Below are 15,952 nucleotides of genomic sequence, written 5' to 3' on the forward strand. Positions count from 1 at the left end.
TGACCTAAAATGGTAACTGACAATAATTTTCAGCATTTTTGGTCCCTTTAAATCATTTATTCTCTAATCCAATCTTAATCCATGGCAACCATTTTCTCTTAATGTCTCTTCTCCCCTGCCTTGGAAATGGAATTGTGTACATGAAGTTACAGCAAGTTATGAAATAGCTAAATGTTTAGGATTGTGTCTTGGTTTCATTTGGCATGGAATTGTTTTCTTCAGGGTGTCTGGTATGATGCTGCATTTTGGTTTTAGGAGAAAACAGTGTTGGTAACACACCAATGTTTATAGTTGCCTCTGAGTAGTGTTGCGCAGAGCCAAGGCCATTCCTATGAGTCAGGATGAGTTTCTCAGCTCATACTTAGAAAGGGTTAAGATGGCGTAGAATTAGGACATCTGACTTAAACTGGCCAAAGGGATATTCCATACCATATGATATCACGCAAAAGGAGTTTTGAAGGAGGTAGGAATTCATCTCACTTTCTTTTGCTGCTTGGGGTGGAAAGCTGGAAATTGGCTGGGCAGCGATGAGCAATCACTTGTTATATACATTCATGCATACATATGTCATAATTATTATCCTTTTTCTCTATCTTTGTATATAGTTTTATTTCAACCCACAAGTTCTGCTTTATTTTTTCCTTTTGATTTGCTCCCCCATTCCACTGGGAAGGGAGAGAATAAGCAAACGACTCTGGTGCTGAGCCATCTGCCAGGTTAAACCACAACAGATTACTGTAACATCACTGCAAAATTACATCGTAGATGTTTCCAGTGTATTTATTAAAGGAATATCTGGCTTTAAAACCAAATGGTGTATAACATTTTTAAGTAACGATTGCTGTTAACAGTATCTTATTTTTCAGTTTACTTTCCTGACATTTGAATTGCATATCAGTATTTTATGTTTCCATACAAAATTACCAGCTAACTATTTCTAATTGGGGTCTATTACAGTTCCATCATAAAAAAATCTACATTCCATAACAGATGTAATCCATATCAAGACTAACCCTTCCCACAACAGTGTTCAGCTATGTTACTTTTTTAATATCTATCTCATGTTATCAATTTGAAAATTATGCTGTTGGTTTCTACTCCCATGGATTTATAACTGATCTCAAGTGATTAGATATCATGGAATCATAAAATAGTTCAAGTTGGAGGGAACTTTAAATGTAATCTATTCCATTAATGAGTCCTGTGGTTAGAATGCCAAGGAGTTGCCTCCCTTTTATACGGAGTAAAATATCAGTGATTTACACATGTGCTTTTGAGGGATCAGAGTTAATGTTTCTTTCCCTCCTTGCTATTTCAGAAACTAGCAAAGTCCTGCTTGCTTCTACTCTAGAACAAGCAGCATTGTTCAGAATTTTATAAGAAAAAAATTACATGACAGCACAGTTGAAAGATTTTAGAATAGTGCTGTGGGTAGTTATATCCATACTCTGTTTGCACTGCCACCTTTTCCTGACTTCTTACTCCTAAGGGTGCACCAATCTTGAGCTTGGAAGAAGTGCTTTTTAAGTGTGAACCAGCTCTTATAGGCCCCCTTACTTTCAAACTCTTTAGCCTATGGGATACCTCCAAGTACGTCTTTGAAGAAGTCAAAGCTGGCTCATCTGAAGTCCAGGGTAGCAATTCTATCTATTGCTTTGCTTCTTCCACACAAGATCTTGAACTCCACCATCTCATGGATCTCTGCATCCCAAGCTTTCCCCAGTCATCACATCCCTAACCAGCCCTTCCTTGTTAGTAAAAACAAGGTCAAGTATCATACCCCTCATTAGTTCCTCCACCACCTGTGTCAGAAAGTTATCAGTGCATTGCAGGAACCACCTGGACCTTCTGTGCCTTCTTTTACTGTTACAGTGTTTCAAATAAAGAAATAAAAAATGTAGAGTAATCAAGACAGCAGAGTAATAGATTTTAATTAGGACTCAACAAATAAAATTCTTATGTCAGAAGAGCTTTTTGGATGTTTTTCACAAATATCTATAGGAAACTGACTGTGGGGCAGTGAATGCTGGTCTGTGAAAAAAAAAGTAGTTTCTCCACCATGCCACAGGTGGTGTTTCAGTGGTCTAATCTGAGGGTTATTACTTTGCCAGGAGGAAAGCTTGACCTCATTCAAGCATTTTTAGTTTTCTCTCTTTCTTTTTCTATTGTTTTATATTTCTGCACGCTTGCTACCAGTCTTCTTAATCTAGAATCTGCTTGAGTTCTGGACCTGCTATGAGAAAGACAGGTAGGCAGGTACATTCATTGGGGAGAAGTTTTCCAAGGCAAAGAAATGGAGAGGTAGGCAGTGTATAACAGAAAGAAAATGCTGCTAAGAGGAGTAGCTAGAGGCAAAATGCAATAGGAATACTGGTATGTTGTATACAGCTTTCAGCCCAGGGATATCCCTGGCTATTTGGTATAGACTGCTGTATGCTTTGTAGAAGAAAGTGCAGGTTTGTCTCTGTGGCTAAAGACAAATGGAAGACTAGCACTGAAGAGTTTTCAGAGATAAGGAGAAAGGATGGCTTATGAGTTGGCTTGAGGTAACTGCTACCTATGCATGCCTCTCAGAAGCACATACAGAGAAAACAACATCACAGAATAGAAGAGATGGCTGAGTAGTAAAAAAGCTCATTACCTGAGAGTCTGCTCATGGTTTCTAATGTATTCTTCAGGACAGAAGAACAAGGAAAGCACGGAGTAATCTGTGCGGTACACGCATTTTAAAAAGTGTTCTATTGGCAAATATATTTTTTGAAAAGAATTTGAAAATCCCCTGTAAATGTCTTCATAAACTTCAAATTTTACCCTAATTTTGCAGGTGAAAGAAACATTCAAAGCAACTCAAATGTAACTTCATTTTTGGTCGTAACATCTAAAGAGCAAAGGAAACAGAGGGTTTCTCAGTCTAGCCAGAGGAGGAAGAGTTGTCTTCGTTCTCTTTTTGCCAAATAGCTCACAGGGTAAGGAATGCTTTGAAGATATTTTCTCCTACTAGTGTGATGTAACCAGCAAACTGAAGCAGGACTGACCAGATTACAAACAAACAACAGAGAAAGTGTGGTTTCTAGAGGGGTAGGAGTTGCATGACCTCTCCCAGCAGTTAATACCAGAGATATTGCCTTGCTGTACTGACCTGTGTAACTCTTCTGCTCAAGCTTCTGACACAGTGGGGAATAGCTAACTTCCCAGGCTTGCAGGTTTAAATTAGAAAGACAGGGAAAACATCCCAGTCTGAACATTTAAACAGTATCCCAAAACATTTGCAGGATAGTAACCAAGACCCTTTGTGGCACCTTTTGGGTAAGAACAGATAGTTTTCAGCTGGTGAGGGAAGACCAGGTGTTCCTCATCTTCTTTAATGACTTTCAGCTGCAGCTAGTGTAGTGAGTGTTGCTGCGTGGGGAGTAGAGCTGCCAGGAGAGTCTTCAGATGCATGCCAGGAGAGGTTAGTTGGTTTTTTACTTTTGCTTTTCTTTAGTTTTTCCGTGATTTTTTTTTTTTTAAGCGATGGGAAAGTGGCTGTTTCTGTTTCTTTTTATACTATCAAGTTGACTTAAGAAGCTCTCTTTAAGACTAATTACAGTAGGGATAGTACTAGAAGGTTCTCCATTAACAAAGGCTTACAATTAGCTTGATCCTTGGCTTTGCTATATGTTTCTGAAGGTCAGATTCTGCCCTGCATGTGTGTAAATTATTTGAGTCTTTCCAGTGTTTAGATGTAACAGAGAGGGGAAGTTAGCCAGACATTACATTTTATTTCCCTTCTAGCCCCATGTTTTGTCATTTTTTGTGATTGACTGGAAGGAGTTTAAAGAGGCTGCATTAATATTTAACTGTGCTGCAACAAATAATTGATGTTTTTAAAGTTCTCTTTCATTTAGCCTGGTCTGGATTTCCCCATCCTAGTTTATTTTTGATTATAGAAATTCATTTTGGTTAAATCATTCCTTTATCGGCAGGATCTGCCCACATTTTGTTAGACTAAATAGCTCCAGAAACCACAGTGTTTTTTCCAATAGCTTTGAATCAAAGTTGCATTAAGGAGAAAAAGGAAAAAATAAACACACCAAAAACTTTTGCTGAAATTGGGCTGGATTTCGTTAATACAGAAACAATTATATTAAGGAGTTTTTAATATGTTGCTGTGATGCTGTGCTAATCACTTAAAGATTCATCTCAGTTTTGAGAACAGACTATCCTGTTTCTCAGGTTTTCCCACTTACAGTTTTGTGTGTGCCCATGACCTGGAAGCTTCCACCTGCTTTGTCCGTTTGTGACCCTCTTGATAAACATCAATCTCCATTGGATATATTATATATTTTTTGTGTTGTTGTTGTTTATAAAGCTTTTAGCTTTTGGCAGGTAGAACTACAAGGGTATAAATGAAAAAACCTAGCTTATTTTGTCAAATAGTAAAATTTTTTAATTTGCTTTTGCTGAATTGCTTCAAGCTGATACACAATATAGGTTATGGAAGTGATTATTTTAAGAGTCCTTCACTGGGCTTGTTTGATCTTACTCATAATTGTATATGCCACCAAACTCTGGATGTTGAGGGAGGGGATTGAGATTTGAAGTTACGTGGTTCTAAAATATGGTGACCTTCAGGTTGTTTTTTTTTGACACTGAAGTCTTTTGCAATTTACTCCAACAATAGGAAGGGCTCATTTTAAGTCCACTTTAATTATAGCACTTTGACAAAGAAATGATACGAGACTGTAAGGTTTAGTGAAGAGAAGGATGTTGCATTGAGACAAGGAGATTAGAAAGCCTTTTTTTTTTTTTTATAGTATACTTACAACATTACAGTCCTGTATACTGTGACAACAGAAAAGCTGATGTAAATATTTATAGCGGTATTTTTCAACTCCAGGCTAGGTTCTGAAATCTTTTGATTCTGGCAGTAGTTGCATTCAAGTATTACGTGATGGATCTACAGGATAGCATCTCAACTCTGAACAACAGTCAGATGTCATAAAGTATAGTACCCCTCTGGTTATGTATTTATTACCTTATTTGCTTCTCAAGTGCTTTTCTAGTTCTTGGTAAATAAGCACGTTGGTTATGTTCTGAAGCTTACAAATCACTCATTTTACTGTATTATCTGGTTAGTTCCTACGTAAGTCTGCATTCCTAATTAACATCCCATGCATTTCTCATACTAATGGTCCTAGTTCTTAAATTATGGAATTGTAGAAACATTTTTACAGTTTCATGGGGCCACAGATAAAATAATATATCTATTTAAATGATTGTACTCCCTTATTTTTAACTCTGATTACTGTTTTAGCCAATTAATAAATTAGCTAAATTACTGAACTGTGCACTGCACTAACTCTTAAAGTTTATTCCACGAAGAAAGAAATGACATTAAATGTGTTTAAGGCTGTAGCTGTAATGCATTAATGGAGCACCAGAGGGAATTTGGGAACCCACCTTTCAAAAATTTATCTATAAAGGCTTCAAATTCACTTATCTTTATAGACTTCTGCTTCTCCATGAAATAATCCTTCATACTGCTTAACCTCTAGGGTTGGCGCTCAGAGAGAGGGAAATGCTAGATGGAAAGTGTTCAAAAGAACTTTCAAAAAATTGGTTGTCTTGCATATTGCTTGGTACAGTCCTCTATCTTTGATTACCCCTTTTAATGTAGATTTCAGGTTGGGAAAAGGAATAAAGAATCACCTTGTTGTACAGTTATGGTGTATCTGTGGTTTGCAGGCATTGGCTCTGCCTTGGGGTAGCAGTGTAATCTCATAGAATATCCTGAGTTGGAAGAAATCCACAAGGATCATCAAGTCCAACTCTTGGCTCTTCACAGAACCACTCAAAATTCAAACCATATTTCCGAGAGCGGTGCCCAAATGCTCCTTGAACTCTGGCAGCTTGGGGCTGTGATCTCTGCTCTGGGGAGCCTGTTACACCAGAGGTACTGCCTTCTGTTGAAGTACCTGGCACCCCACCTGTCCCTCCCCTGACACAGCTCCGTGCCGTTCCCTTGAGTCCTGTTGCTGACTCCAGAGAGCAGAGCTCAGCGCTGCCCCTCTACTCCCTGTGAGGAGCTGCAGCTGCAATGAGGCGTCTGCTCTGGGCTGAGCAAACCCAGAAACATCAGCCTCTCTTGAATGCGTCTTCCCCTTTAAGACAGTTTACTGTCTTTGTAGTCCTCATCTGGAGGCTCTCTAATAGTTTTACGTTCTTCTTACATTGTGGCGCCTACAGCTGAGTGCAGTGCTCAAGGTGTGGCCACACCAGCACGGAGAAGAGCATGACAATGCCCTTGACTGGCTAGCAGCACTGGGACTCATACCCCCTAGATTGTCAATAATGTGACCCACCACTCAGGAGAGAAATTCTGTCCTTTTGCAAAACAGTCTTTTGTTGCATTAGCCACGTGTAATGCTATGTAAGAAACATGCAAGCTGTGAATTTCTTCCTTTGATAGTCTTAGCATTTCTAAGAGATGGTCTGTTCAGGTGGAGGAAGCAGAAATCTCTGTGTGCAAATAAAGGAAGTTGGATATAAGAAGGTTTTTTGTCCCCATAAGCACACAAAGGGTTGTGATTTTGATGGGAGTTGTTCAAAACAGCAGAGTTTCACAGGTGAAAGGTATCTGAGTCTAAATAGATAGAATGTGCATATGGCTCCTGTAAAGCATTGCTTTTAACTGTTTTCTAATTTTTTTTAAAAGTTCAAACCCAGTATACCTTAGTGTTAATGTAGGTGTACTTTTATTTCCTTTGTTTATTTACACAAGTGATGTATTGGTTCTATATTGCTGCACAATAGAACAACAAATCCTTCCATTCCATGCGCTTACTCCCCTAGATACGGATATGGATCTAAAAAACCATGGACCAGAGTCATCCTCAAATTTGAACCCTAGGTCCGTGTCTATGAAGGGTGTGTGTATATATGAATTTATACAATTCCATACAGGTGTGTAATTCTCAAACTCTAAGGGGAAGAAGAAGATAGAATCTACATCTTTGGCCAGGATTGGGTATGCCCAACTGTGAAGGGATGAGTACTTACAACTTGTAAGTTCTCTTGACATACCTAAGCTATCCAATTAAAATTAGTTTATATGTGCACAGCAAAAAATTTGCAGCTGAGAGTAGACTGACTACTGACTCTCCTAGGACTCTGTCAGTCTGATGCATGGTTGGTGCTTAGCTTTGCTAGCTAAGATAGAGCTGGCTGTTTTGGGTGGGTCTAAAAGATAACTGTCATGGCACGTTACTTTGTTGAAGTTTCTATCTTATAAGCTCTTAATATTGCATTTATCCTTACAACACTAGGCTCATCCTTGAGATTCAGTGCTCCTTAAATATATCTGGATTTGCCTTCTGGATGTTCATTCTTCCTCTGTCTTGTGGGTAGCTCTTACTACATGATCAGCTTCTGAGACACTGCTCTCACTCCTGTGGCGCTTACCCTCGCTTTCAGCTCTAAGAGCCACCCATCATGCAGGCTTTTGGTGCGAGACCATATATCATCAGTTTCTTTTGTGTCAGCCATGTGAATATTACTGGAAATATTTAGAATTAACTGCTCCAAACAAAGGAGATAAATGGCTTTGTTTTATATTGTTTGTTACTATTCATAACCAGTTATCTTCCATCTATGGAAATATTCTTCTAGGACAATCTTGAATGAGTTTTAACAATTGAATTAGCTGGAAAAAAAAAAAAAAGGGATATTATATCTTCTTTGCATTTTTTATCTTTGCTCTAAATGTGCCCATGAAGAAAACAGGTGAAAGAATGTATTAAGAAAAAAAGATAAAAGCAACAGTGCATGGGAAAGTTTGCCAAGATAGCTAACGATGACTTTGTGTATTTGATATTTATAGATTACAGAGGGCAAAAAAACTTGAACTTGTAAAAAGGTGCTGAAACTAGAAACACTAGATTGAAAAATGGTGAAAAATTCTAGACAAAACATCTGGGAAAAAATATCCAAATTATGAGATGGATGAAACTGTGGAATAGTTTCTCCTGACTAAACCTTGTCATTTGATGTCTTTCCTTATTTTTAAGTAGGAGTGTCAAAAAAATTGATTGCCTATGGAAAAATCTTGCAAAATCAGGGATACGTTGACCTGATCTGGAGTTTAAAATATGTTTATAGAATCAGCAGTTAAATAAAATTTTGTTGTGATGTATTTTACTGCTTAAACTGTAGATTTTAGGAGTTCTAGGTTGCTCTGAACTCCAGGAACAAGCCCAGAGGGATTCTGACTTATACAGAAGTGACTGAATTGTGGCTGAAGTAGGTTTATACCATAAATGCTATTGCTGTATTCACACTACAGTCTGCCTGGATTTACGCAGATGCCTCTCATAGTACCTTGGTTAACAAGGGTAGTGCTGTGCTCGTGTGGTTACACTGGTGGGGAACCCAAGGTGTATCAGGAATACGTGTGTTCCTTTGCATAAATTGGTGGCCTGAAATGACAGTCAGAGTTATGCCTGCTTGTTTTGGCTGAGTATTAACAAGATTTGGTTGGATAAACAGGTCAATGTAATAATTTGTTGAAAGAAACCTTCTTAGGTGTGATACAGAGGAATCCCATTTTCCCTCCTCCCCCGGTTTCATATCATGCATGAAAAAAAAGGTAACTATTCCACAGAAGTGAATGTTTCAAACATAGTAAGATCATTTTCCTTCATTCCTGTGGTATCTGATGACATAGTTGGTCATGGATAGTTGTTCTTAAAGAAATGCCTCCTACTTATTTTCATGAAAGCTACAACAGACACAAAGTGCACAATAATATTACTTGCAAGAGCAAATTCTCAGCTACAAAAAAAAACTCTTTTTCAACGTAGTCACCACCATTAGCTATGCATTTTTTTCACCAGTGACCAACAAGAGCCTGCATGCCCTCTACAACTACCTGATTGGGAGGGAGGTTGTAGTGAGGTGGGGGTCAGCCTCTCTGATGGAACTAGTGGTAGGACTAGAAAGAATGGCCTAAGGTTCTGTCAGGGAGATGCCTGTTGGATATTAGGAACAACTTCTCTGAAAGAGTGGTCTGTTTCTTCTTTTTGTGTGTATGTCTCTAGAAAGGACTTTGGTTCTGGTTATCCAACTTGGCTTTTCTGAAGGTCTAAGCGCATGGCATATACTGACATATATTAGCCCACCTACTAATCTGGATGTTAAAAGGTAGTTTCTGCATTTTAATAAGAAAGATTTATTTACATTTTTAAAAAAACAACTCATCTATAGTTAAAATCTGTAGTGTGATGTTTCTGAAGATTTGGTTCAGGAAAACAGAAGAAAAATAATTAGTTGTCACCGCAATAAGATTGACTTTTATAGTAAGGAAAAAACAGTCTCTGTGTCCACATTCTTTGGGCTATTTTTTCTTTTTCTCTCACAGGCATGACTTCCATGCTACATACCACAAGCAGTCCAACCCCACTAACTAACCACATTTTGGAATTGATCTAGTTGATTCTTCAGTGTCATGTACAATAGGAACAATGTAATAAAAGCTCTAATCTCTATCTGAAATTGGCATCTCTTATTCAAGAATCTTTTTATTTTCCTTTGGGCCCCCATGAAAATCAAGTTTAGAGAATAATGAACTTCAGGAAAAAGCTGGAGGTCATTCATTATTTGAATAATACAAACTCTGTCGTAATAGATTGACCTGATTCAGTGTGCAGCACTGGTATAAACTTCTTTTTTTTTTTTTTAAATATAAATACTTTAGTTGTTTTTTACCACTAGAAGAAGAGATTAATTTACAAATTGTTCATCCTTCCTGTTCATCATTCCAGAACTCCTAGTCCACTTGTCTCTAGCTACTGTGTGCAATTACTGCACAGGCTGCCAGGAAGAGAAACATAATGAAATAGTGTGTTCTTCAATTAATCATGGCAAATCAAATGGAAACTATTAATAAGAAAACATTTCTTAGTTGTTCTTCTCCAGAACACACAAAGTGTGTTTAGGAATAAAAACAGAGGCACTCTTCTGGTGTCTATTGCAGGGCACAGCTATTTGAAACAACTTGCTTAGGGTAAGAAATAATCCTTAGAAAATTTAGCTCACCATTAGGAAATGCAAATTTGGTTCCCAAATGCTTTATTAATTAACATGCAAGTTTTCTTGTATTTATCCTCTCAAATGCCTCATGAAGAGAAGGAAGAGATGCAGAGATCTCTTAAGATACTGTGAGAGCAGGGAATGGGAACAAAGCAATTCCCAGTGTTGTAGCTCAGAGATGTTACTGGTTTCTCTCCTTGTCTGTCTTCTTTATCTTCCTGTAGGAGAAAGCAATAGCACAGGTAACATGGGTACTTTGGACCCAGTGCTTTCTCTTGGTATACCATGAGCACATGTGTTCTGTGGTAGCTCCAACAATGAAGAAGACAGTTTGGAATGCTTTAAAATGTCAACTGAATGTCAGTTTTAAGTGACAAATACCAATGCCTGTAAACTTTTCGTGGGCCAAATAGAGCTGTCCTAGAAGCATAAAGGCTCCTTTGAAAGGGATGGAAGGTCAAAGGATTGGAGCACAACATTAAAAAGACATTTCAGCTTCTGAGTCAGGAAGAGACTTTTTTATGTTCTCTGCTGGACATTGGTTCCTCTTGCATAAAATACAGCAGTGTTAGTTTGTGCAATTGTTTAAAACATGGGCTTATGACAGAAAGTGAAGACTGTGTCTGAGAGAGAAAAGCCAAGAGCGTATACTGTTGTATTCATTGACTCAGGAGTGCTACCCTCCTCACTGCCTTTCCAATTTCACATGCCTATCATCTTTCATCTCATTCCAGCTTTCAGGATTGTGGTCTATCCTCCTCCTGATTCTCTCCTCTTTACTGGAACTCTGGCTGTACCAGGAAGAACTCACTGGGAAATCTATCTTGAATTTGTAGAAAAAGACAACTTTGTTGCCTTTTTTATTCTTTTTCTAGCTGTCTACTTTAGAATTTACTAATGTGTGTGCTAACGATTTTGAATGATGTTTCTGTTCTGTGGTTACATGTATGAAACTATTGTTACGTTTCACATCTCTAAAAGCTAGATCTAAGTACATCCTTCCTACTGTCATATTTAGCTATTGTTTCTCTTCGAGTTTTCTCTAATTAGTGTGTGATTTGCTTTATTTGGATTTTCAAAGTGAATAAAATGATCTTTTTTTGGTTGGATAATATTGAGCAATTATATACAAGTAACTACCTACATATAAATCCTATAGGTAGAAAGGGTAACAAACAATATTTTTGTAGATGAAAATTTGTATTTCTGATTACTCACCTGCAACATAAAATTGCAGGTGAGCTATGGAAAATGAAATCAAAAGAGTGCCCACATGAGGCTTTTCTAATAAACTAGAAGCTTTTCTTCTGTAGTTTGAGTAACTCACTTTTTCTTTGTGGGTTAGTTTTCTCTTTGTTGATTTATTTTTGTTTTTAAATTAATATTGCATCACTCCATTGGATAAGTAGAATCTGCATGCATTCTTAAGAATCTCTCTTTTTTTTGTAAGAATCTATTTTAATCTGCAGTATAGTAGATAACCTGGTTTACCATCCTTGTAGCTGGAAATGTCATCTGTTTATAATTTTTGCATTATAATGCTTCCTTAGTCAAATGACCTAGATTACTCAAGTGATCTGTAACAAACTCTAGTTATTTGTTTGTTCCTGAAGCTAATTCATAGTGTTATGTTAGATTACATGGTGTTCCAGTTTGATTGAATAACACTTCATAACTGTGGCAATTGCTATATTTCAATTCATCAGAAACAAATTCTTACTATTGTGATGCTTGCCTACCTTTATTCCTTAATGTTTTTATTAACCTCTAGCAAATGACTGACATACAAAATACACCTTAGGTCTATTTTAAAACATTTCATCCTTGATGAAAAACTGTAGATTAACTTTGCTGTTTAAGGTGCATCACTTTAATGGGTGCCACTGGCAGTTAAAATGAGTAATGATTCATCAGAAGATTTTCAGCATAATAAAGACATTTACAGTGGCTTAACTCCAAAAGTGTTGTTGTCCTTGCAGCTGTTGTTTTGCTCTGTTTCATTTTTTTTCCAAGAGCCATATTATGTGCAGATATGATACTTGAAGATTCAGGAAGAAGTGACACTTCGCTTATTAGGAATGTCTCTGCTTTTCCATTACTAAATGTTATACTATGTTCAGAACCGTAGGGAAAAAAAATACACTTGGATAAATGTACATCAGAGCATATGATTAATGGAAAGCCAAAAACAAATGTTAATGCTTCCCTGAGTGGGGAATGAGTCTGATGAGCTTATCTGATGTTTGCCTTCTCTTTATCTCCTGGGATTTGGACATTATTGTTTACAAATCTTTTCTTTTGCTTGGTTATTGCAACAGTAATTGTTCAGTGATTGAACTGGGGATTGTTTATCTTGTGTATGACTAGGTTGTTTGTAATTACTCCAGGAAAACTGCTGGAAATGTGGAGGGTGGAGAGATTCTGGGAACACTCCTGTGAATAGGCTCCAGATGCCCAGGAAGGACTCCATACTAGAGTTCTCCTATGACAGAGAATTGTTCCTGGGTTCTGTGCTCTGTGCAGGATGGGTCTACCCAGTAGGATGAACTCAAACTGCAATCACAGAACCACAATTTCTAATAGTCTTATATATGTTGAAGTATGAGTTGAAGTATTTGCGTGGGGAAAAAGCACATGGTGGTGACAGATTAATGCTAAGTTCAGGCAAGGTCCTAACCTAGATCTGCCATGAGGGTCTCAGGAGTAGAAAACAGATGTGCTACTGATGGACAAGCAAAGGGCTCAGTTTTTATTGTTGTTCTTTCTACTTCAGTCAATATCAATACCAATAAAACAGATACGACTTGTGTTAATGCTGCTAGGAGAATTGGCGTGCTTCAGATTCTACTAATTGTTCAGGCTGTGCTACCCATGCTAAAATCAATGCTCAGAATACAGATGTTGAAGTGTTTTTCTCTATTACTGCTACTATAGAAATTAGGGCTAAAAAAATATATCAAAAATACAATCCATTTATTCCTGTATTCCAAAACAAGGTAGGCAATACCTAAAATATTCATTACAGATTCAACCAGTTCTATCTCCGGGAATGGAAATGGTACCATTTCCTGCAGTCTTTTTCAGTTGTACACACTATCCTCCTGGCACACATACGCAAAACTTCATAGGCTGGGTAGCATTCACAATTATAAATGTCAGTGAGTTTCTTTATTGTGGTATCCACTCACAAAAACTAAATTAAATTAAAATCAGTTGCTGGTAAATCGTCTTGTAGAGCAGGATTTCTCTCTTTAGGTGTGAGCTTATTCTATTGAGAAGTTTTCCATATCTTGAAAATGCAATGCTGAGCTAAATCTAATTCCTGATGTAGTTGTTATTGATACTTGTATTCCTCCCTCCAATTCATCTTTCAGTCACATTTGTGACCAAAAATTTCAATTCCATCCACTCTTTGAGCCTAGATCTCCAGCTATATAGCCCAGTACGTGTTTTCCTCAAAATAATCTGTTGAGATACCTGTGAAAAATAGGATAACTAAGGATCACAGTAACTGGGATAAATACCAATGATAGAAAAAAATAAAGAAAATGTGAAAAGGCATATTTGTACAAAATCAGATGGGTGGTGCTGATCTGCACAGGAAGTTGAGCAGCTAACATTTTACGAAGGCTAGAATTATTCTCTCAGAGTACAATTTCTACAGTACATTTTTATTATACACAAAATATGTCTCAGGATAAAAGAAATCTTTATTTCATTTCATGATTGGTGTTCCATGTGGTTTTGTTTCTTTCTTTTTTTTTTTTTTTAAAGATTTTAGGCAGCTGAAAGTAGATCATAAAATTTGCATTTAAACCAAAATAAGGCTTGCAATGTAAAGTTGCATCCAGGAACACTTGTGTAACTTGTTTTCCTTTCTGTATCCTAGAGTGATTTCTCTTTCTCTCTCTCTCTCTCTCACAGACACACACGAAGGTATTGTGGCCTCTTGTGTTCTGGCTAATTACACTTTCTGGGGCATCTCCCCCCTTCTTTTTCCTTTTTCTTTTTTTTCTTTTTCACCTCTACTTATTATGTGAAGAAGATTTGATTGTTACATGTAATAAAATAATGACAGTTCATCTCCATCAGCAATACTAGCTTAAACTCCACAATTAGAATTTTTTACTAAACGTGATAGTGATTTTGCACTGCTGAGCTTTTGTGTATCAATACACATATACAAACTATACAGATACTGTTCAGTATATTATGGCTTATTTGAAATTTAGCTTTTTACTGTCATTTCCCAAGTTTACCTATCAAAGCTCTATTGCAGCTAGCCTTTTTATTTCATTGTACTTTGATTATTTGAACATATCTGTTAGAAAATGAATGAGTGTATGTAAAAATGTGGTCATAGATTGGTCAGTGAAGAAGAGTCCTACAGAATTCAAAAGGCCTGGAATTTTTCAACTGTCTTATTATTTCTGGCTTCTTGGTCTTCTGTGTTACGTAATATAGCAGAAAAGGAACAAAATAAGTCACAACCTATCTCCTGTCTTGCTGCACAAAATTCGTTGGTTGAAAATGTTCAGATTATTATAGGCTTTTATTAAACGCTGTCATTCTGTTGACAGTGTAATACTAAGAAACAGCTCTTCTGCAAGAAAGACTCAAAGATTCTCAATCTGAAGTCTGAATAAAGGAGCTGGAACTGGAAATGTTCATCTGAGAATACTGGGTGGTCAAACCTTTGGCTGTTTTAGCTTGGTCCAGCTTAGCAGCATTGGGCCATGGATAACATAATTCTCCAGCTGTTTTAGAATAATCTGGAGGGAAGCAATACACTAAATTGGAGACAGATGGATAGCAAGTTGTTTAAAAATTGAATATTTTGTGTAGCAGATTCAGGTCAGGTGTCTGATATGATGCTTTTGTTTTCACAGGAAAAGAAAACAACACCTAGAAACCGAGTGGCTAATGGTGGTGAGTTATCATTTTTATCTTATTTCCTGCAATTATTTTCTTTTTGTCTTTTTTCTTCTTTGATGAGAGTTTTGCTTTCAAATGGATTTTTAAGCAATTTCATCAGTACGAGTAGGAGTCTCTTCCGTCTGATCATGTCCATTATGTCTGAAAAGCATGAGCAGGTTGTATGATCTCTGGTGTTTTCTAGCAATGTACTGTGCTCTATTTTATTAAATTACACAAGTGAGCAGCCCAGGCTGTGTTAAGTAAACAATATGTGAGCAACTGAAAGGTCCATAACTCAGCGGAATGGTAAGATTAAAATGGAAGAGATAAGAATGTGACTTAGAAGTATGGAATGCCGAGGCCTATTATCTGCAATGCACAGCAAATATTCCAAAGCAGCAATAGATGTTGTTCCACATGTCTGCACTAAAAGTGCTTGAGTGTTGCTGTTCAGCAGTGTTTGGTGAAGATTCTGACATTTGGGGTGTTACTCCTCTTTTGGAGATCCTTTTGTGCTGAGCCTGGTTTCAGGGAAGGGTGTGGATGCTTGATTTTTTTTTTCTTACTTATTTCCCACACACACGTGAAGTACATTAGAGTAAAAACTTTCACTGATTTGTCATCTTTGAAAGTTAGGACTTCTAATCCATGACGCTCTAATGTGCATAAGGTTAGTTATACAGCGTAAGTAGCTATTATTATGAATCCTCAAAAACATTTGTGTGTATGTATATATAAAATTATATATATATATATATATATATATATATATATATATATATATATATAAAGAAAAAAATGAGTTGTAACTTGATAATATCACAGGGCTCCTATATATCAAACTAAAAAAAAACCAACAACAACAAAAAAAAACAACAGTATAATATCTACATAGAGCTAAGCCTGCCAAGATGGATTAATTGGGTGAGCAATATGGGGGCACTTTTATTAGCATACACTAGATTCT

At 37.0% G+C, this 15,952-nt stretch overlaps 1 protein-coding gene across 3 annotated transcripts in view; it reads left to right on the forward strand.

Annotated features, from left to right (window-relative positions):
• The window catches only part of DKK2 (dickkopf Wnt signaling pathway inhibitor 2), a 125,230-nt gene that overhangs the window by 9,229 nt on the left and 100,049 nt on the right, over nt 1-15,952 (forward strand). For 2 of the 3 annotated variants that reach the window (XM_031607525.2, XM_090138839.1), the window contains exons 1-2: nt 3,333-3,451; nt 14,958-14,997. In XM_031607525.2, coding sequence (XP_031463385.2) covers nt 3,440-3,451; nt 14,958-14,997 — 52 coding nt within the window. In that variant the 5' untranslated portion in view covers nt 3,333-3,439. Of the gene's footprint in view, nt 1-3,332; nt 3,452-14,957; nt 14,998-15,952 lie in introns of those variants that run through there. The other variant, XM_090138838.1, reaches the window with a different exon arrangement.

Source organism: Phasianus colchicus, chromosome 4 (assembly GCF_987193195.1).
Source record: "Phasianus colchicus chromosome 4, bPhaCol1.hap1.1, whole genome shotgun sequence".
Classification (NCBI taxonomy): domain Eukaryota; kingdom Metazoa; phylum Chordata; class Aves; order Galliformes; family Phasianidae; genus Phasianus; species Phasianus colchicus.